Source organism: Pelobates fuscus, chromosome 4 (genome assembly GCF_036172605.1).
Source record: "Pelobates fuscus isolate aPelFus1 chromosome 4, aPelFus1.pri, whole genome shotgun sequence".
NCBI lineage: Eukaryota > Metazoa > Chordata > Amphibia > Anura > Pelobatidae > Pelobates > Pelobates fuscus.
Window position 1 is genome coordinate 126,418,141 of NC_086320.1, and position 24,082 is coordinate 126,442,222.

The 24,082-nt window shown below is 38.5% G+C and overlaps 1 protein-coding gene across 1 annotated transcript; it reads left to right on the forward strand.

Moving 5' to 3' along the window:
• The first annotated feature begins 854 nt into the window (after nucleotides 1–854).
• Nucleotides 855–21,007, forward strand: SEH1L (SEH1 like nucleoporin). Its single transcript, XM_063451599.1, has 9 exons — nucleotides 855–1,114; nucleotides 5,675–5,725; nucleotides 7,436–7,582; nucleotides 8,277–8,488; nucleotides 10,427–10,525; nucleotides 10,861–11,001; nucleotides 14,474–14,631; nucleotides 16,269–16,416; nucleotides 20,241–21,007. Exons 1-9 carry the CDS (start codon nucleotides 1,004–1,006, stop codon nucleotides 20,425–20,427), a joined length of 1,254 nt encoding a protein of 417 aa, XP_063307669.1. The 5' UTR covers nucleotides 855–1,003; the 3' UTR covers nucleotides 20,428–21,007.
• Nucleotides 21,008–24,082: the final 3,075 nt, after the last annotated feature.

Consider the following 24,082-nt stretch of genomic DNA (forward strand, 5'->3'; position numbering starts at 1 on the left):
TTAAAAATGGAGATAGGGATAGTTAAAGAAACAAACACAATGAAAAACTGGCTTGGTATTATACAGCAAAATTAATTTATACATCAAAAAAAAAAAAAAAAAAAAAAGGGAAGGAAAAAGAAAAGAAGGAAGCCGAGAATATATTTATAAACCCTGCTTACATTTGATATAAGGATATCTTACTGTCTAAATAGGAATATAAAAATATTAATAGAAATCTATTCTGACTCCTGTGAGCTCTTAGCCGGAAATATTGTTAAATGTATTGTCTGTTGGTTATTTTTATACTTGAATTATGTAATACGTACTGTATTATTGTAAAGTGGTATGTATTTGGTGTTGTCTTTGTCTTTTTATAATAAGAAAAGAATAAAATATTAAATATGAAAAAAAAAAACAGTTTACTATTAGTGTTATTGCTATGCAGCTTTGTTATACACTCAAAGACAATATAGAACACATAGAAAAGAGGGACATTTAGGTGAGAAAAGTGGAATTCAGGCCTAAATATTGACTGCCCCCCTAAATAGGTACGCTATAGCGGTGTGAGTAAACTGAAGTTGGTATGGGGTTGGTATGGGGAAGTTGGTATGGGGCCAAAAACGTCCAAGATTAAGTCGTAATCATAAATCATTAAAATATACATTATACAAAATACACTACTAGCAATGCAGAAACTGGGGATGTTGTATAATAAGAGTAGTTTCCATTGAGACAGCAAATTCTTGCTAACATTTCGTTCTATCACATCACAACTGAAATAGGGCTGTGACACCACGTGACCAGCTGACATTAACAACAACATCACGTGACCAGGGAACGCCCACAAGATTACAGCCCGAAAAGAGAGTACGTTGCGTGTGGATCCCGCGCATGCGTGTTAGGCCGGCGCGGCAAGCGAATCGGAAAGCGCGTTGCAATAGAGTTTTTAGTGTCTCCGGTTTTTGACGTAATCAGCAGCCGCCAGACTTCGCGTTGTGCTGCTTACTCTTGTGACTTCAGCATGTTCGTTGCGAGAAGCATTGCAGCCGATCACAAGGACCTCATCCACGATGTGTCCTTCGACTTCCACGGACGGAGGATGGCGACCTGCTCCAGTGACCAGAGTGTGAAAGTGAGTGAGTGGGGGCAGAGCTGGAGAGCATGGGGCCCCCACACTGTCCACATCAGCCTTCACCCGATCTGTCTAGCTCCAATGGCTCCTTTTTTTTGGGGGGGCCCCATATTTGCTGAAGTCACTGAATGTTATCATAACAATGAGAGAAACATGTCAATGTATATATTTAAAGGGACACTGTAGGCACACTGACCTGTTCATTGAAGAGGTCTAGGCTCAATGTCACTGTCCCCCTTAGTCCTGCATTGTGAGTCAGTGTTTACATTGCTGGACTAAGACAGCCTCTAGTAGCTGTCAATTAGACCGCCACTAGAGGTGCTTCTGGGAGTTTACTTTTACAGAGTTTACCTGACACCAGGTCGCCTAAATGACGCAGTACGTCTTAACATTATGCGTGAGGAAATCCAGCGTCAGTAAAATCCTCATAGAAAAGCACCAATTTAATGTTTTCCTATGGGCAGGGCCTTATGCCTGCACAACACTCACTGCACTCACAACCCAGTGCCCGAGATGTCAGGTGAGTAAAGTTTTTTTATTTTTTTAAAGGGATACTATAGTCACCAGAACTACAGCTTTTTGTAGTTGCTCTGGTGTTTATAGCATGTCCCATGTAGTCCTTTTGCTGTAAACACTGCCTTTGCAGAAAAAAAGGCAGTGTTTACATTAGTAAGAACACATCTGGTGACCACTCCTCTCAGAGCCACTGGTGGTGCTTCCTGGGGCTGTGCTGCACAGTGTCCAACACTGCGTTCAGTGTGTCCAGGCTTTGCATGGAGACGCTGAACACTCCCCATTAAGATGCATTGACTGTGCCCCTAGCCAGCCTCCTGGCTGAGATCATCAGAATTGACGATGTTAACCATGAGGCTGATTGGGGGCAGAGCAAGCGCCAGCGGACCCGTGCATCGCTGGGGAAACTTTTTAAAACATTTTTTTTTAACTAATTTGAGGTCAGGGACCCTACATGTGTTTTTAACGCTATAAGGTCAGAAATGCACATTTGCAGTATGGACCCTAAAGTGTTCTGTTAACCCTTTATACGCTGCTGTGAGGCAAGGGGGACCAGAGGGCACTATAGTGTTAAGAATACAGATTTGTATTCCTAGTACTATAGAATCCCTTTTAAGAGCAAAATCTATGTATATATCCCCACCACATGTTATTTCTAAACTAATTCTATCGGCCGTTCGTGACTTTGCAAACTGCTACACAGCAATTATCTTTCACTAAGAGTTAGACACTCCACTCTGAAGATTAATCTGGGTTTAAAGGATTGTATTCAAATGTAAAATAAAGGAACACTCAAAGCACCATAGCAACTACAACTCCCTGTAGTGGTTATGGTGCCAGAAGTGCCCTGCTACCCCATTGAAAGCATTCAAACTGTTTTAGAACGGTTTGACTGATTACCTGGGGTCTATTAAGTGCTGCTCCCTGCCCACTTTTGCTCTCGGAGTTAAGACCAGTGGTACAAGGTTTAACTCATTGGCAGAGCAATCAGCGGATGCTCTTATGTAATGAGCTAGCCTTGCTCTGCGGGTTTAATTCAGGAGAGCTAACGGAAGCTCCTGTTTAGGAGTTCCATGTCTTTGATATTACCTGTGTAGGTGGGAAACAAGGCCAAGTGCATCCAAGAAGCTAAAACAGTTTCATTAAAGGATCCCTATGGGCACCCAGACCACTTCAGCTTAAAGGACCACTATAGTGCCAGGAAAACAAACTCGTTTTCCTGGCACTATAGTGCCCGGAGGGTGCCCCCAGCCTCAGGGTCCCACTCCCGTAGCGCTGAAGGGGGAGGAAGGGATTAATCCCTTTCCTTTTTTCCAGCGCCGGGCTCCCTTGGCGCTGGGACTCTCCTCCCTCTTCTTCAGTCATCGGCTGAATGCGCATGCGCGGCAAGAGCCACGCGCGCATTCAGCCAGTCTCATAGGAAAGCATTCTCAATGCTTTCCTATGGACGCTGGCATCTTCTCACTGTGAAAATCACAGTGAGAAGCACGGAAGCGCCTCTAGCGGCGGTCAATGAGACAGCCACTAGAGGCTGGATTAACCCATAGGTAAACATAGCAGTTTCTCTGAAACTGCTATGTTTACAGCAAAAAGGGTCAAACCTAGATGGACCTGGCACCCAGACCACTTCATTAAGCTGAAGTGGTCTGGGTGCCTGTAGTGGTCCTTTAATGGCTCTGGAGAAAGGTAAGCCTTTAACCCCTTCCTCCCTCTTCAGCCTGGCGGCAGGGGGGCTATGAGGGTGGGGGGGACCTATTAACACTATAGTGCCAGGGAAACTAGTTTGTTTTCCTGGCACTCTAGTGGTCCTTTAACCACAGTAGCGGAGCTGTCATGGTGCTCCTGACAGCATAACCACTACAGTGAGCTGAAGGGGTTATGATGTTTGGAGTGTTCCTTTAATTAAAAAAATGTGGGAGTTTTTTTCTACAACTGTATGCAGTTTATTCACAAGTTCTTCTGCAATCATGAAGTGGTTGACGCTTCTGAGACTATCATGCTTCTATCATGCTTCTTGCTCGGCAAAGTAATGAAAGCAACTGTACTTTTTTTTTTTTTTTATCTCTATGTAGTTGTGTCTACACTAACTTTCAATTTGCCTCTAAATTAAATGTAAGAGTGTGTCTAGGATGGAGTGGGAGCACACACACATTTCCCCCCACCCTCCCATCCCCTAGAAAATGCAATGTTTGCATTGCAGGATTATGTCCATGTCTAGTGTCTTTTACGCACCGACAGATATTAAATTGTCATGTGATCTGGAAGCCACTTATAAGAAAACATTGATTTAATACTTGTCTATGGGGAAGTTTGAATGATCACGCAGTGCGTGCTACATACGCACTCTAGGTCCCCAATGTTCCTCCATGAGAAACATTGGATTGGACATTACAAAGGAGGCCATGCGTCCTCTCAGATTTCGCAGGAGGCAGAAAAGTATGCAGAGCTGGATAAAGGTGAGTAAAACTTGTTGTGTTTTTTGTAAATATTTTTATTTAATGTATGGGACCTAAATAAGAGAAGGGACACCATAGCATTAGGAATACAGATTTGTATTCCTAACTCTATAGTGTTCGGTAAAAGTGTTTTTTTTTCTTTTTTTTTTTTTTCTCTTTCCGAATCCAATGAAACCATTAAAGGGACACAATAGTCACCAGCACAATTGCAGCTTAATATAGTTGTTCTGGTGAGTATGGCCTGTCCCTGCAGCCTTTTTGCTGTAAACAATGTATTTTCTGACATTCCTCAGATGGCCACTGGTGGTGCTTTGAAGGGCAGCAGCACCAATGTTCAGCGTCTCTATGCTCTGCATGAAGAGGCTGAACTTTCCTCATAGCGATGAATTGATTCAACGCATTTCTGTGACGTGATGCTTATCAAAACTGGCATTTGGCTCTGACTCGCCAAGGAGGCGGATCGGGGAAGGGGGGTCTTAACATCATAGGGTCCGGAATAATCATTAATGTTGTATTAATATAATTAATATATATAATTATATAGTGTTCCTTTAATTACAAAAAATAGTTGGTGCAGAGCTTGACAAATCCCAAGTACTGGGCATGTTATGGAGATCTAAAAATGGAATCTGGAACCTTGCAGTTTGTGTACCTGCATACAAATCAATAGATCTCCCTGACTGGCACCCATTTTCTGAAAATAATCACAACAATAGTTCAATTTTCAAAGACTGCTCTTGTGTTACCTGACACATTTGGCATGGGTGCTTATTCTTACTAAGCGCAATGATGTAATATCTGTAGCCAAACTACAGATATACAGTGAAAAGGCAAGAGAGGGAGCTAGTGGTGAATAGGTTCTAGCCTCCTTTCACTTTTCTTTCCTTTGAACATTGTGGGAGATGGGCCTGGCAACCAACCGTGTAAGATTGTGGCTTCACATCCTTTCTGTTACAGGCCCTTCTCATAATGAATAGAAGTTTTTTTTTTTTTTTTTTTTTTAAATGTGTTTTTAGCACAGGTGGTCCTCATTTAGTGACCTACCTGTTTTATGATGGCTCGCACTTACGACCAGGCGTAAGTGCGAGCTGTCGTTCGGATTCCCTGCTCTGGTGCTTATGGCTATGTTCGGGGAAACTTCCCCGAACATAGATGAACACAAGAGAGCAGGTAATCCCTCTAATCTATGTTCTGGGAAATTTCCCCGGGCATAGATTAGAAGGATTCCCTGCTCTAGTGCGTTTGTCTATGTTCGGGGGAAGTTTCCTCGAACAAAGACGAACGCACCACAGCAGGGAATCCCTTAACCCCTTACTTACCGACCAATTCGTTCTACAACCGGGTCGTAGGAATAGAAGCCAGTCGGTAAGTGAGGAGTGTCTGTACTGCGTAATAGAAATGTAATGCAATACCCTGGTGTATGGGAATTGTTGACTCCACTTTCTTAGTCTAGATTTTATGTTTTTTTTGGTTTATAATTTGTCTTTCCTTGTTGCTGTTGAATACCTGCTGGAAAAATAGTAAAAAAAAAAAAAAGTCACAATTTAGTGATAGAATATATATATATTTTTTTTCTCTCTTTCTTTTAAAGGTTTGGGATAAAAGTGAAAATGGCGATTGGCACTGCACAGCAAGTTGGAAGGTAAACCAGATTTCATTCTAATGTTGAAAATTTGTCTCTTGATGTCTGCAATTCCTTGTAACACTCACATTTGTATGCTAGCCTTTGGGCTATGTCAATGGTTTATAGATTGAGAATACTTTAATAAAGTAGCAGACCATTATTTTCTTTGTTACAGTATTGTTAATGGGCACATATGATATCAAAAGAAATTAGCTCATTGACCAACTGTGTATTTAAACTTTGTCAGTTGTGAAACTCATCTAATGTAACATTTGCTTTGGTGTTTTATTGATCAGTTCAACTTTGGTTACTATATTTTCTGATTAAAGCATTCTTCCAGTCTGTGATGTGCATGTGTGTATTGTTTGTTTTGTAGGCACCTCAAGTACCTCAAATGACTGTTAATCAGCTACTAGCGGCACTTTGTTATTGGAGATTTTGAAAGTCTTCCTGTTTGGCGTTGAGCTCTGTGAATGCTTCTCATAAAGAAACATTGTATTTAGTGCTTTTCTATGAGAAAAAAATGGGGATTGGGGGCACACTCAAAACATGCATTTCACAGCAGGGGTGACACTATCAAGACCAAATTATATCCAAAATACAGATTAAAGAACAGTGCACACAAAAAAAACCTGTTCTATCTAACAAGGCTACTTAAATCATTTATCTTGGCAAACAAATATGGGGATTCAGTTACACCATATAGTATTAAAGGAGCACTATAGTGGCAGGAAAACAAACTCGTTTTCCTAGCACTATAGGGTCATTAGGTCCCTCCCACCCTCAGGGCCCCCCCTTCTGCTGGGCTGAAGGGGTTGAATCTCCTTCAGCCACTTGCCTTTCTCCAGAGCCGGCTCCCTTTGTGCTGGGGAACTCTACACCCCTTGCCAACGTCAGCTCCGAATGCGCATGCGCGGCAAGATCCGTGCGCGCATTCAAACAGCCCAAATGAAAGCCTTACTCAATGCTTTCCTATGGACGTCCAGCGTCTTCTCACTGTGATTTTCACAGTGAGACTCGTGGAAGCCCCTTTAGCAGCTGTCTGTAACACCTCCACAAGAGTATGGATTAACCCTCAGTGGTCTTTTAAGCCCACCACTGTCACAGTACGCCTGCATCTGTGGGTCCTAAATGGAATTTAAACATGGGAGATGAATATGCTAACTGCAATTCTTACTGCTTAAAGGAACATTAGGCACCCAGACCACTGCAGCTCATTGAAATGGTCTGGGTGCACTTTCTCTATTGCCTGCACTATAGTATTCCTTTAAACTGCTTCTATTGACTCGCCTCAAATTTATGCTTTCCAAATTTATGCAGTAAGTATTGCAGTTAGCATGTTCTTCTTCCATGTTTAATGTAGGATCCACCAATTTTACGGTGGTGGACTTAACATGCGCAATGTTTGGGAAATAAAGAGTGGGACGCGACTGTCAGGTGAGTATTATGGGAATATTGACCTTGCCAAAGGAAGTGAAGCTTGCCTTAAGCTCCACCCTTTGTCTTCTGTAATTTTTCTACGCTTGACAAAGTAATCCTCACTTTGTCTTCTGTATCTTACGTAAAGAGTATTGAAATTGAAGAAAAGGAGACCATGTTTGGAGAAAGGGGGTAGAGCAATCTATTTAAGGTAAGTACCGTGTGACTGTTATTTTAAGGGTTTAAGTTTTCTGTTGTCCACGTAGCTCTCTTACAACTGGTTTAAATCACTTTTATTTTTCTCTTCAGACGCACAGTGGTTCTGTGTGGCGAGTAACTTGGGCTCATCCAGAGTTTGGACAGGTTTTGGCTTCATGTTCGTTTGACAGAACAGCTGCTGTGTGGGAGGAAATTGTTGGTGAATCAAATGATAAATTACGTGGGCAAAGTCATTGGGTAAGACCTCTGCAATTAGATTTTCTTCCCTTACAGTTAATTCTTGTTATGTTTTCTAAAAATAATATTTAACAAAATCAGAGTTTGTCTTGCATATACAGTTTTTAGTTTATGTAGTTAATTGTTATTGTTACAATAAGTGCTGTAGAATATGCTAAAAACAATAATAAACATGCATGTAAATAGACAAACACATGCAGCAAATATAAAACTACAGGTAGTGTACACAATTATGGTACATCACCCATAAATAAAATTTGAGTGGAGACTAACATATAGTGCTGGTCTCACAATGATGAGACTGTAGGATTAGTGAACAAGTGCCAGAGTGACATATTTTTTTTTTTTAGAGTTGATTACAGGAGAATTAGAGAAAAGGGGGTGGGGGAGGCCAAGGATAAGATAGGGGATAGTGGAAGCAGGGTGGTGGCTCAGGGAGGGAAGGGTGAATCCCTCATAAAGTAAAAAGTGACCACTTGAGTATATTTTAGAATGGCATTGAAGGATTAGTCTGTATCACATATCCCTTATTAATGCATAATTATTTCTGTGCAATTTCATGCGGTTTCAATGATTTAGATGTGCTTATATTTGCGCCATCGAAATTTAATAAAATGATCATAATTTAACTTGTCCAGATTTTTTGTATTCTTATGACATTTTTCATCTAAATTATTTATTTCTAAATACTCAGGTTAAGAGGACAACACTTGTGGACAGTAGAACCTCAGTTACTGATGTAAAATTTGCTCCAAAGCACATGGGGCTGATGTTGGCAACATGTTCAGCAGATGGTGTAGTGAGAGTGTATGAAGCACCTGATGTGATGAACCTGAGCCAGTGGTCTCTGCAGCATGAAATCTCTGGCAAGTTGAGCTGCAGTTGCATCTCCTGGAATCCTTCCAGGTTAGCCAATCTTCACACTATATTCTATTTCATATCCTTGCTAGCTTGCATTTAATTATCTAGATTATAAAATTTGCCTTGGCAATTCCTTAACGAAACAATCCAGGGCAACATGCAGTATGGTGAGGGGGGGGGGGGGGTATTTGATCCCCTGCTGATTTTGAACGTGTGTCCACTGACAAAGAAATGATCAGTCTATAATTTTAATGGTTGATGTAAATTAACAGTGAGAGACAGAACAACAAAACAAAAAATCCAGAAAAATACATGTCAAAAAAGTTATAAATTGTTTTCCATGTCAATGAGTGAAATAAGTATTTGATCCTCTATCAATCAGCAAGGTTTCTGGCTCCCAGGTTACTTTTTTTTTTTTATACAGTTAACGAGCTAAGATTAGGAGCACTCTCTTAAAGGGAGTGCTCCTAATCTCAGCTCGTTACCTGTATAAAAAAAAAACACCTGTCCACAGAAGCAATCAATCAGATTCGAAACTGTCCACCATGGCCAGGACCAAAGAGCTGTCCAAGGATGTCAGGGACAAGATTGTAGACCTACACAAGGCTGGAATGGGCTTCAAGACCATCACCAAGCAGCTTGGTGAGGTGGTGACAAAAGTTGGTGCTATTATTCACAAATAGTAGAAACACAAAATAACTGTCAGGCCCGTCTGAAGTTTGCCAATGAACATCTGAATGATTCAGAGGAGAAAAGGGTGAAAGTGTTGTGGTCAGATGAGACTAAAATCAAGCTCTTTGGCATCAACTCAATTCACCGTGTTTGGAGGAGGAGGAATGCTGCCTATGACCCCAAGAACACCATCCCCACCGTCAAACATGGAGGTGTAAACATTATGCTTTGGGGATATTTTTCTGCTAAGTGGACAGGACAACTGCACCACATCAAAGGGTCGATGGACTTGGCAATGCACTGTCAAATCTTGGGTGAGAACCTTCTTATTCCAGCATGGCAATGACCCAAAACACACAGCCAAGGCAACAAAGGAGTGGCTCAAGAAGAAGCAGTGGCCTAGCCAGTCTCCAGACCTTAATCCCATAGAAAATATTTGGAGGGAGTTGAAGGTTCGAGTTGCCAAATGTCAGCCTCGAAACCTTAATGACTTGGAGAGCATCTGCAAAGAAGAGTGGGACAAAACAATTTACAACTTTTTTTGACATGCATTTTTCTGGATTTCTTTTTTTGTTATTCTATCTCTCAATGTTAAAATACACGTACCATTAAAATTATAGACTGATTTATTTCTTTGTCAGTGGGCAAATGTTCAAAATCAGCAAGGGATCAAATACTTTTCCCCCCTCACTATATATAGCCTCTGACATAAGCAATAATGTTTTGCTTGTTTCATTTTAATAGCGTTTGGAAATGACTTTGCATTGTAACCATGCTTCTTCTTTCCCACCTCCGTCTCCCCCCCCCCCCCCCCCCCAAAAAGTAAAAAAAAAACAGCTAATAGCGATACATTGGATTTAATGCTTTCTTATGAGACATTGGATGCCATGCACATCAGTTTCCAATGGCTCTTTATGAGTAGCACTAAAATTGTCAATTGGCCAGATGAAGGCACAGCAGCCAACAGTGCTGAGGCAGTCTTGGCACTGGGAAAAGGGGAGTAAAAATCTGTTATAGGTTTTATTTGTTCTTCTGCTGCTCCTCCTTTTGAAGGTTCATTTAACTTTTTTATGAAGATATTTGATTTTTGTTTGGAATTTAAGTGGCATAATATCAATATATTATACATGGTACTTTTTAAAAATTTGAAATTTGATATTTCTAGTCTCCTTCCTGGTAAAATATTTTATAAATAAAATAATTTTGTATAAAATATTAGATTGTACAGTATTCATTTATCTTTCAATACTCAATTTGACAAAGTTGTCTTGTTAAAATGTTTTTATTTTTATTTTATTCTCACCTTCCCAGTTCGCGAGCTCATTCTCCAATGATCGCAGTTGGTAGTGATGACAGTAGTCCCAATATTATGGGAAAAGTCCAAATATATGAATACAATGAAAATACAAGGTAAATGTGTCTAGTTTCTTCTGGAGAGTGTGTTTTTTAACTTGCATTGTGTGAAGTCATGTTGTAATTTAAATGAGTATATCAATGTAACTAATAAACTCTGATGTCCCCTGTCAGCTTAATTATTCAATTGTTCAAAATCTAACTTTTATACAAATTTTTAAAGATATTAGTTTCCCTCCTTTACTAATATGCTCTTTGACAAATGTAAAGTAGTCAGAGCTTATTTCCTATAAGATTTTCATTGCAGCTCCAAAACTGTTGCTTTGGTGTCTTGTCTTTTATAACCTATTGCTGGTTTTTTTTTTGTTTAATAATTTGCTTTCTGTTTGTAGGAAATATGTAAAAGCAGAAACATTTATGACTGTCACAGATCCTGTTCATGACCTCTCCTTTGCTCCAAATCTGGGACGATCTTTCCACATTCTTGCTGTTGCCTCAAAAGATGTTAGAATATTTACCATGAAACCCTTAAGGTGGGTTTGTGGGAATGCTTAACAAACTTCCTTAACAAGATGTAACAGAAAATAGAGAATGTTTTGCAATTGGTATGGTTGTTTAGGCAATTGACTTAGCCATGCATGTGTGTCCCATATTTTTACCATCTCAAGATGAACGGAGTTTCCTGTCTGCGTATTTTCTTTGCTCATGCATTTTCGTACTCCTGGTTTTATGCATTATGTGAAGATGTGCCTGCACAAGTTAGACATGAAGCGAGATATGAAACAAATATGGCTACATTACCCTGAACAAGGGTGCTGCTGGGGCCAATTAATACAACATACAGGATCCAGCACACTCATTAACCCCTTCCCAACCACGGACGTGAAGGGTACGTCCGACAAAAAAAACGGAAGTTAATGACCGCGGACGTACCCTGTGCGTCAGTGACTAAAATGACCCGGGTACTCACGTGGACCGGCGATCTGCGGCCAGGTGGACTGCCCGAGACCCCAGCAGTCCCCCTTCTGTAGCTCCAGCCCTCCAGGGCCATGTGATCACCAGCAGGGGGACTGCCTGAGCAATCATAACCAATAAATCTCAATGAAACAAATGTGCCAAATTCTTTGTTGCCTTTGAGATTGTATGGTAGCCTAGGAATAAGAATTACCCCATGATGGCATACCTTTTGCAAAAGTAGACAACCCAAGGTATTGCAAATAGTGTATGTCCAGTTTTTTCTAGTAGCCACTTAGTCACAAACACTGGCCAAATTAAGTGTTCATATTCTTTTTTTGCATTTTTCACACACAAACAAATATAAATGCTAACTTTGCCCAGCGTTTGTGACCAAGGGGCTACTACAAAAGACTGGACATACCCCATTTTGAATACCCTGGGTTGTCTACATTTGCAAATGTTATGCAATGATGGCATTCATTCACATTCCAGGGCTATCATATGGTCTCAAAAGGCAACATAGACCCAGCAAACCAGTCTTGGAAAGTAACCGGGTCAATATAGGGCTTGCCCATTTCAGTTTGCCAAACACCATAAAACATGTACATGGGGGGTATTGTTATACTCGAGAGACTTCGCTGAATACAAATTCGTTTTTCAAAACCGTAAAACTTATCATGACGATGAAATCACCAGTAAAAAAAAACAACAAAAAAACTTTGGCCAGTGTTCGTGACTTAGTGGCTACTACAAAATACTGGACATATTGCATTATGTTTTTGAAAGTTACAGGGTCAAATATAAGGCTTGTCAATTTCATTTTTATTCATTGCCAAATTGGTTGACTTTGAGACCGTATGGTAGCCCCATACGGTCTGAGAATGAGACTTACCACCATGATTGCATGCCATTTGCAAAAGTAAACAACCCAAGGTATTGCAAATAGAGTATGTACAGTTTTTTCTAAGTAGCCACTTGGTCACAAATACTGGCCCAAGTTAGCGTTCATATTCGTTTGGCCAGTGTTTGCGACCAAGTGGCTACGAAAAAAGACTGGACATACCCCATTTTGAATACCCTAGGCTGTTTACCTTTTTAAATGGTATGTCATGGTGGGGTTTATTTTAAATTCTGGGCTGCCATACCGTCTCAAAGACAACATAGCCAATCTGGCAAATGGCAATTTACAAAAAAACGAAATTGGCAAATCTTATGTTTGACAATGTAACTTTCCAAATAACCATAAAACATGTACTTGAGGGGTACTGTTGTACTCGTGAGACATTACTCCACACAAATGTTTTAGAGCAGTAATATGTATTATACTGATGAAATGGCAGTTTATGTGTAAAAAAGGTTTAAAAAACAAACAAATATAAACACTAATTTTGGCCAGGGCTTTCTGACTAAGTGGCTATTAAAAAAGACTGGACATACCCCATTTTGAATACTGTGGGTTGTCTACTTAAAAAAAAATATATATATATATATATGGTTTGATGGGGGTAAATTACATTGGCCAGCTTCAAAAATGTCCCAAATAGGACATAGGTGCATGATGACCAGCTGTGAAAATTCCAAGTTTGAAAACTGGAATGTGCACCCTCCAAATAAGGTCTTTTAGCCCCCAGAGAACCCGACACACCCATATACATATGGGGTATCAATGTACTCAGGAGATGTTGCTGAACACATATTGGGTTGTTCTTTGGCAGTAACCTGTAAAGTTCTCAATACATGTATTCTTAACGTGCTATGTGTGTCAAAAAAATCCCCAATTTAATTTTTTTTTTTTAATTTGGCATAGATTGGTGGCACAATGGTGGCATGAAAAGAGTCAAAATACCCCAAGTTTAATACCTTAGCTTGTCTTCTTTTAAAATGCATATACATATTAAGGGTTATTCAGGGATTCCTGACAGATATCAGGGTCACAATGTAACTTGCGTTAATTTTGAAAAAAAAAATGGTTTGGAAATAACAAAGTGTTACTTGTACTTCTAGCCCTATAACTTTCCAAAAAAAAGCTAAGAACATGTTATCATTGGGCATTTGTAAACTTACAACAAAATTTAGAAACTATTTAGCACTGGTGTTTTTTGGCGGTTGTAGATGTGTAACAGATTTTGGGGGTCAAAGTTAGAAAAGGTTATTTTTTTTTATTTTTTTTTAATGCATAATTTTTTAATATATAGTTTTTTTGTTTTTTTTTTATAGTAAATTTATATATATATATTGTTTTTTTTTTTTTATAGTACATTTTTATATATATAAAAATTTGATGAAAAAATAGTATCTTTAGAAAGACCATTTAATGGCGAGAAAAACGGTATATAATATGTGTGGGTACAGAAAATGAGTAAGATGAAAATTACAGCTTAACACAAACACCTCAGAAATAGTCCTGGTCCCAAACAGCAAGAAAATTGAAAAGTGGTCTGGTCACTAAAAGGTTAATCACCAACTTCAAAGCTTTAAAACATAACAAACTATAAATTTGTGTGAGCTTTGAAGTTGGGTTTTAGTTAGTGTGCTGGATATTGTATGTTGTATCAAATGAGGATGGAAAGGCCAGTCTCTTGTTTAGCACAATACTAAGCTGGTCTGTAGAGTTGACATTTCCCCAACTAGTCTGAAGATGTGGGCTTTTGCTTTGAACTGCTGATGCATGAAAGTCTTTCAGGTTATATATCCATCTTTCTCCATTGTGTTAATGCTGATTAAAAAAAGAATCTACTATTTCATCCACCAAACAAAAACTATGGAACTGTTATTACAAATTTTAAATAAACACTACAAAAATATTCTCTAAACAACAGCTTTGATTGCAGTTAATGATGTTGTTTCATTATTTTGCTAGTTCTAAAGGATTGTATTTATTTTTTTGGAATTTTCTCAAAGTTAAACAAAACTGAATTGAACCGTCTTGAAAAATATTCATGTAGGATGAGGAGTTGGTAGAATTTCCATTCAACTGCAACATTTGTTTTCCTTTTCATCCACCGCTTTATATGATTACTTAATATTCCATTATCTTCTTTAATATAGGAAGGAGCAGACCTCTTCTGGAGGTGTGACAAAGTTTGAGATTCACACAGTGGCTCAGTTTGATAACCACAACTCTCAGGTATGGAGAGTGAGTTGGAACATCACTGGTACTGTTTTGGCATCATCAGGAGATGATGGAAGTGTACGACTGTGGAAAGGTAATTCCAATGTGACTATTGTTGGGACACCAAAACCATTTGTATGTTCACGCTAGCTATACTGCAGCAGAGCACAAGCAATATAAAGGAACACTCCAATAACAATGGCCACATACCCCTAGCTCATTGGTTCAGAGTGTCAGGTGATTACTTTTGCAATAGGCATCCATTGAAATTTTCCAATGGGTCTCTAAACAGGTTTTATTAACTACTCTTTATTGATTAACTCTATTGCTGTGTATTGCGTTTACCTATAATTTTTCTAATTCTGTTCTTATTATTGAAAACCTTTTGAAATTTTAATGGCTTTAAAAAAAATCTCATGGATTTATTAGAAATGTCACTGTCATTGCATTTAGGGGAATGGTGTACTGCCAAATTTTTATTTACACTTTGTTCTGAGCCATTTTATGCAGTACTTAAACTATATATTGTGAGAATGTGCTTGGGCCAACCAGTGGGTACCCATTGAATATTTGTCATGCCTAGAGGTGCCATCTACACAGGGAAGACAACATATTTTGAGGTGTTAAAGACACAACTTTTGAAGTGTTAAGAACATATGTAAAGGGTAAATAGAATGTTATAGTCGAATTGCACTTCTTAAGAAGAAATAATTTGTGATACTGATAAGTATAAAGCAGTAATTATTTTTTTTTTTTTTTTAAACACTTGCTGTGAAAAGTTCACTTTTGTATAAGTTGGGATTGGGAGAGATCCACTTTTTTTTTTTCCTCTAAATTAGATTTAGTAATTTGAGGCTTGCCTTTTATTCACTCATTTGTGGACTAGTTGTCATGCCTGCTTGAGGTGTTAAAGGGAAACTCCAGTGCCAGGAAAACAATCTGTTTCCCTGGCACTGGAGGGTCCCTCTCCCTCCCACCCCCCAATCCCCAGTTACTGAAGGGGTGAAAACCCCTTCAGTCACTTACCTGAGGCAGCGGCGATGTCCCTCGTCGCTGCCTCCTCCTCCGCGCCGCTCCTCCCTGTGATTCCGGTGGGCGAGACTGATCCCGCCCACCGGCCGAGGAGACCTAATGCGCATGCGCAGCAATGCCACGCATGCGCATTACGTCTCCCCATAGGAAACCATTGAAAAAGATTTTCAATGCTTTCCTATGGGGAAATAAGCGACGCTGGAGGTCCTCACACAGCGTGAGGACGTCCAGGGACGCTCTAGCAAGGAAAATCCTTGCTATAAATCAGGAAGTTCCCTCTAGTGGCTGTCTAGTAGACAGCCACTAGAGGTGGAGTTAACCCTGCAAGGTAATTACAGCAGTTTATAAAAAAACGGCAATAATTACACTTCCAGGGTTAAGAGTAGTGGGAGTTGGCACCCAGACCACTCCAATGAGCAGAAGTGGTCTGGGTTCCTGGAGTGTCCCTTTAAGAACAATTTATTTCAGAAAACTGAATACAGGTGTGTCCGCTCTCTGGGATCCGATATTCTAAATTGTATCATTCAGAATACATGTTTGCTAGTGTTCCTTTGAGCTAATACAATCTGTCCCTTTCGTTTTTTTTTCTTCCTGATTTCAACATTTTGGACAAAGTAGAAGTTGACCAACTTTTCTATGTTTTTAATTTAACTTAAAAAAAATTCTAAATAATCCCCATTGTATTCATTATTACATCAGCAAACTACATGGACAATTGGAAGTGCACTGGTGTTCTAAAGGGAGATGGGAACCCAGTAAACCCATCCCAGCAAGGATTCATGGGTTCTTCGTTTGGATCAACAAATCAGAGTCTTCAGAATTCTGTGAATGGTTCAGCATCCAGCAGGTAAGGCCTGCATTTTTCAATAATCATAAATGGAACCATTTATTTTTGAGTTTATTAAATGGAGTCCCACCAATTTATTGCTGCATTACAGCTCTCATCACTTTCACTTAGCCAAGGATTGGTTGGTGTGCTCTTTAAATAACAGTTCATGTTTCAGTATCTCACTTTATATGTTGTTTACTAATCTAAGCAAAGAGCAACTCTACATTCTCAATATATTGGGCTCCTACTTCGTTTTTTAAAGTTTTGCAACATACAACTGTACCCAGGCTTTCCAGTTTTCATCCAAAAATATAATTCTCTGGGGAAAAAAAACCTTATGGTTGAATCACAATATTTTTTCTCAGAAATTACATTATTGTATCCATGTTCCATGTTCATATAATTCCTAAACTTGTTGGACCCTTGTTATCATAGATATACGGGGCCACATACTAATGATGGGCTTTAGGAGTCTTTTGTGGCAAGTTCAGTTCCTTGAGCCTGTGTGCTTCATTTATCAGTTCTGCCCAGTCTTTGCCAGAAGTGGTGAAGGTGCATTAGGAGCTGGGTTGCTCCCAAAGTGTAACACAAGTCCAGGTGATGTTGTTCTACTGGAGATCGTGGTCACACATTTTGAAAAATATTCTCAGCCCATTAAATATTTACTTTGCAAATATCTCTGCACATTGGTTTTTACTTAATTTTTCTGGTGCAGCTAGACATGACTTAAATTTTTAACGCTAGGTTACCGAAAAGCATCTGTGAATTAGAGAGTTGGAATTATAGTATAAATCATGAGGACTAGCCTTGGCACTGCATGTGTTTATATGCATTTCCTGTGATGCTTGATCAGACTGAAGAGTGGTTCAGGATTGTGGGAAATATATTTCACAATGATCTCAAGTGCCAAGGCTAGCCATGACCGGTTTTATAGTTACTGTCAAGCTCTTGTGAAAGTATGTTTAATGTTGCATAAACAGCAGCCATAAAGCTTCTTTAATAATACTTAATGTGGATATCACACACGAAGAGTCCACTTAACTGATTTGCATTGTAGAGTTGCTCAATCTTGTCTCTGTTTACAAGTAACAACTAAAATAAATTTTGTCTGTCTGCAAACTTAAAACCGGTACAATATAGCCAAGTCCTGATATATATCTGCGTTTTCTTTTATATAAACTCATACTTCAAATAGTAGCCAGCACTATTTGTACTGCCAGCTCATCTTTGTGATCTGTAGACCTGAATGGAAAGGAGATGACTTTACTGCGGTCATCTTTAACACATTTTCAAAAGGGTCTAGCAGCACGTCATTTTGGTTTTCTGTGATATAATTACACCAGTATGATGGCACCCATCATTTTGATCAAGCATTACAAGTGCATAAAATAAAAATCTGTTGCTACCTAAAGACTCTAGGATATTTTGCTTCTGCATTGAAATGGCAGATGCCATTGTTTGTGTCCCCCAACTAAAAGGCTACCATGGTTAATACATTTAAAAAAACCCAAAAGAAATGAGTTGGACATGATCAGATCCTAGTCTGCTGTTTGTGTGGTACTGACACAAAACAAACCACTGTTGAGCATCTGAGCTTAGCTACAGTTTCAGTTTTGTATGTGTATTCTTTTAATATATAATTTGTTGATGCTTATGAGTATAATCAGAACCAAATCCACATTTTTGCTTCTGACAATAACCCTGTTTATATGGATGATACCTATATTTTGCCATCTCAGTTTGTATTATGTCCTTAACAGAAAGCACAGCTGATTCCAAGCTAACAGGAGTAACTTTGCTGTTTTGCTGCTTGTTGCATGCACACAGGAATGGATGCCGAACTTCATTTTCTCCTCCCCAGCACAGTTTGAGACCTTCCAAGATACACGGTCAAGCTGCATACTTCTAAATGAAATAAAGGCCCATTTTATGTATATGTATATATTTTTATTTCAAGAGAAAAGAAAATTAAATGATTGCTAAACCTTTCAGTTCTTGTTAATCAGAGTGTGAAATGACTTGCAGATTTGTCTACAGAGTCTAGTGTGTATCTGTTCACAGGTAGTGCTCTGAAAAGGCACCTTTTGTGATGCTTGAGTCTGGAGCACTGTCTGTGTGTATAATGACATTGTGTATTTCATCTAATACTGTTCAATTTGGATATTGTCTGCTACTAATCTGAGTTGCTTATCTCAAAAAAACAACCAACCAAACAAAACCTCAGTTGATCAGTGTTTTTTTTAAGTCCTGTGTGACTTTTCTTATCTTCGTGTGTGTGTGTTATGCTAGCTAACCTTTTTTTTTTTTCAAAGGAACACTCCATGCACCATAACCACTACAGTGCACTGAAGTGGTCATGATGCATGGAGAGCCCTGGCACCCCCGTCTCCCTCACTTCCCCCTCCCAATGTTGGCATTAACTTTCTACCTGGGGTCTGCCAGGCACCCCTCTCTGCTTACTCTCAGCTCCGAACCAGGCATAATAGTCCAAGGCAGGCACTGCAGGGTTTAGGTCAGGAAAACTAAAGGAATCTCCTAGATGGAAGTTTCAACTCTCCTGTTGGCTGAGCGTAGGCAGGGAATCCGCACTTGTTAGACCCCATGAAAGAGGTCAATACACCAGAAAACAGTTTAATTACTTTGGGGATGCCAGGCAATTCCTTGTGCCATAAACACTACAACATGCTGTAGTGGTTGTTGTGCTTGGAGTATTTCTTTTACTGATCGCTTCTGGGTTGTTTGCTCATGATGGAACAGTAGCATGCAATATATGCTCTACAATGCTGTCCTGAACATTGCAAAAGAAAAGTAATTTGTTAGCACCATATATATATATATGATATAAATGAGCAAATGACTGTAATTTTTCTGACCTATACTTACACATTCCCATAATTGATCACCATGTCAAGTCATTATACTAATGTATATGGGTTTAATAGCTTGACTTAATAAACTACGAAAAGGGTTACTCTAGGACAGGGATAGGCAACCTTCGGCACTCCAGATGTTGTGGACTTCATTCCCCATAATGCTCTAACAGACATAATGCTGGCAAAGCATCATGGGAGGTAAAGTCCAAAACATCTGCAGTGCCAAAGGTTGCTTATGCCTGCTCTAGGAAATCAGCATATATTGTAAAAACACAAAAAAAACCTCTGAAGTATTAGATATATATATATATATATATATATATATATATATATATATATATATATATATATATATATATATATTAGTCTCGCAGTGTAAGTGATGTACCAACAAACACACTATGTAGAAAACTGATAAAATCCATTAGTTTAATGAACAACTTGAAATTTCAAAACAACTGCCTGCATGATGTTTATTCATTAAACCTGGAATTTTGGAGACTTGACAAGAGAACTACCTACTTTGCTATATTTGCATAAAATTTGCCATTTAGATATCAATTCAGTGCAATTCTATGTTTACTCAATTTTGCTTTTAGCGTGATATGAATGATATGAACAATTTATCACAAACGCATTTTATTTTTATATAATATAAATGTAACTTTCTACTTGTGACTATTAAGTGTATGGGGCTATGTTCGGCCATATTGGTTACATGAACATCTACACATTAATAGCATAGTGGCTCAAGTGTGAATTTAGTGAAAGCTGTAACCATTCTTGCCTCTTGATTTCAGTGTTTTGGGGGTATTTTTTGCATGAAGTAAAGAAACTACATTTGATTTTATTTTTTTGCATGTTTATTTACTAGTCATTAGTTTGGGTTTGTTTTATTTTTATTTACTACACTTTCTCCTCCCTTCCCCCCTTCTCGTCTGTGCTCTGTTTTGTTCTACGTTGTTTCAGGTATATCTTTTCCCCATTGGACAACCCAAAGGCTGGATCAAGGTGGTCCAGTTCTGCACGCTTTATTCCTCCTCCTCTGGTAGAGCACCTGTGTGATGCAGAACTTCAAAGTCCTTCATCCTTATACACTCGCAGGCGATACAACCCCCCACCTCTTAAAACTTTACTTGAAAATCAAGGTGTATAGTCAGTTATAAAGTTGCCTTAACACTTTCTTCTGATGATGAGCTGTTCATTTTTATATATATTTTTTTTCTGCTTTCCTTCCATACCTCATAGGTGGCATGTAAACTCCAACTTCTTTATGGTGTCAAATCTAATTCTACAATATACACACATACATGCAGACAGTTTCCATAACTCATTTCCTTAATTGGTGAATAGGATAGTACTTAAATAGGTAGTTGAACTTAAAAGTGCCTGTCAAGTGCTCTGACACTTTGTTATTGGATAGTGCTTGTGATTTTATTCTAACAAATTTTTTATTGAATTAAAGTGTTTTTTTTTTTTTTCCCCTGTGTACTGCAGTAAAATGTAATGAGAATTTGTCAATAGTTTGAATAAGACTTTTATTTAAGTGTCATGCTTTTTGTACAATAATAAAAAGTGAATCAGAACATTATCATTTAGTGACCTTATTTGTAAGGGAGATATGATGTGAAAACTGGTGATTTTTGAAGCAAATGACAAAGTTTTTTTTGATACCAAAGAAATTCAACAAACACCACTAAATTAATGAAGGTGTCTGAAGGAAGTGGGTATATAGTGGTACTTAACTATCCTTTAATTGGTCCTTACTATATTTGAATTCTCTGCAATAAATCATGATAAATGATGTCTCAATTTTTAGGACTTTTCTTTTGTTTGTCTCAAAATTAATTTACCTGGGGCCCACTGGCCAAGTTGTCTATTCACATGAGGGCTTACTCACTGATGCAACACTGAAACCACACACACACTTTGCTGTAGATACAATTGTCTTTGTACAAAAAAAAGGTAAGTACTGGTACCTTTGAACTTTGAGACTGATGGGCTTATTCAAAATTCAGCCAAAAATAGCTGAATTTGATAAAAGAAAAAATACAAGCCAATGGTACTATTTTAACATTAAATTGGAAAATTCACTCTGCATTCCTGGCAATTCTCACTTTAGTGACCTTGTAGGTGTAATTTCCTGAGTTACCAAAGATCCCCTCTCTCTTCACGCCTCTTTTAACTAAACAACAAATTTTGTCTGCGTGCAAAAGAATTGGTGAAAATGACCAAATATGGAAGTATCTAAACCTGAGCATAGAATGTGAAGAAAACCACATGAATATAAGACTGTAATCTATTGAATGTGTTTTTGTTAGGAGGATCATTAATAATATGAACCAGTCATACTCTAGGCATTCTCCCTGTCTTGAGCCTTGTTCAAAGAACATATGCCCACAACATCACACCAAGGAAAACGAGTAAAAAAAACTCTTTAAAACCAGTGTATTTAGTACAGTTGTACAGTGTGATGCAGTACTTTAGGGTGAAGGACCACAGTATGTTATATGGGAACAACATGCACGGGGCAGCTTCCAGTTAGAATACGGACAATACAGAATATTTTTACAAACATTTTGCATACTGCTGATTTAAACACTGACAGGGCTTTTCACAAATGTGATAATTGCTGGGAATTAAAGGGGCACTATAGTCACCAAAAGAATGTTAGCTTAATAAAGCAGTTTTTGGTGCATATATAATGTCCCTGAAGTTTAAATGCTCAATTAATAATGCTTTTTTCTGTCTATGTAGCACTAGCCATACCTCTCCTGGCTGTGACTGACAAAGCTTGCATGAAAACAAAATGGTTTCATTTTCCATAAGATGTAACTTACATTAACAGTTTGTATCTCCTTCCCTGTAAACCTGAATCACATAGGAAAATACAGTTTTACACAATATTCATAACTCTAAAAGTATACATCACATTCACATAAGACTTACATGCAGAGGAGGCTCCTGCAGGGTCTAGTAAGCTAATAACAGAGCCGGAGGAAAAAAAAAATTGTAAGTTAACCACTTAAGGACCGAGGCCGGTTCAGGACCGTCATCGGCATTTTTGCATTGCCGACCGCTGACGGTCCTGAACCGTCCTAACGGTCTTAGTTACGTACCCGATCGCCGTCGGCCCCGGTGTGGGGAGACTGCCTGCAGCCCAGACAGTCTCCCCGCGGCGGATTAGGACCCCTGGGGCCATGTGATCACTCAACAGAGCGATCACATGGTCAAAATAGGTGTCCATGTGTCTGCCTGCAGGGGGACTGTCTGTGCTGACAGGCAGTCTCCCTGCTAGTGTAAAATCAAAGAAAAAATAAAGTTTATAATGATTTTTTTTTTCTTTTATTATTTATATATATATATATATATATATATATATATATATATATATATATATATATATGATATATAGACATATATAATGTCACACTAAGTGTATTTTTATATTAATATGTACATATATTAATATAAAAATACACTTATAATTAAATTACACACGTGTATATATAATACATAATAACTATATATATTGTATATATTATAAAATACAAATGAGTAATTTAAATTAAATAAAAAAATGTAAAAATAATAAAAATGTAAAAAAATTATATCTATGAAATTTTATTCTAACTGTATTTTGATATTATATATATATATATCAAAATACACTTAGAATGAAATTGTATATATATATATATCTATGTATATATCAATAAATAAAAATAATACGAACTATACATGTGTCCATATACAAAATTACATAAATAATTATATAAATATACACGTAGACTTCAAATATATAAATATGCATACATATTTAAATTCTATGTGCGTATTTATGTAATATTTTTACATAATTAAGTAATTTTATTGATTGCAATTTAAGGGACCTGCCTGCCAACCCAGGCCGAAAGTCCAGAGAATTTAATTTGCTAGCACTGTATTTTACCCTGTAACGTTCTACGACACCCTAAAACCTGTACATGGGGGGTACTGTTTTACTCGGGAGACTTCACTGAACACAAATATTAGTGATTCAAAACAGTAAAACATATCACAGCGATGATATTGTCAGTGAAAGTGACTTTTTTTTTTTTTTGCATTTTTCACACACAAACAGCACTTTTACTGATGATATAATTGTTGTGATACATCTTCCAGTTTTGAAACACTAATATTTGTGTTCAGCAAAGTTTCCTGAGTATAACAGTACCCGTACAAGTTTTATAGCGTTTTTGAAAGTTACAGGTCAAATATTTTTACATTGTAAATGGCCAGGTTGGTTACGTTGCCTTTGAGAGCGTATGGTAGCCCAGGAATGAGAATTACCCTCATGATGGCATACCATTTGCAAACGAAGACAACCCAAGGTATTGCAAATGGGGTATGTCCACTCTATTTTAGTAACCACTTAGTCACAAACACTGGGCAAAATTAGCGTTCAATTTAGTTTTTTACTTTTTTCACACGCAAACAAATATGAACGCTAACTTTGGCCAGTGTTTGCGACTAAGTGGCTACTAAAAAAGTCTGGACATACCCCATATTGAATACCCTAGGTCAGTGTTCCCCAACCCCCGGGCCGCGGACCGGTACCGGTCCGTGGATCAAACGGTACCGGGCCGCCCGGATCCCCACCCCGAGATTCTCCCCTGCCGGCTAATGCAGGGCTGGCATTGCCCAAGTGCCAGCCCTGCAATGTGCCTGCGGACCGGAGGGGAGATCAGAGATCTCCCTCCCCGGTCCGCAGGCACTGTGCTGACAGCCGGCAGGGGAGGGAGTGAGAGAGGACCCGGGAGCTCTTACCT

Excerpts from the sequence above, each read along its gene's own strand:
- SEH1L (XM_063451599.1), top strand. The coding sequence starts at position 1,004 with ATGTTCGTTGCGAGAAGCATTGCAGCCGATCACAAGGACCTCATCCAC. Across the intron at positions 8,489-10,426 it reads ATCTCCTGGAATCCTTCCAG|TTCGCGAGCTCATTCTCCAA; the intron begins GTTAGCCAATCT and ends TCACCTTCCCAG. Across the intron at positions 14,632-16,268 it reads AAGTGTACGACTGTGGAAAG|CAAACTACATGGACAATTGG; the intron begins GTAATTCCAATG and ends TTATTACATCAG.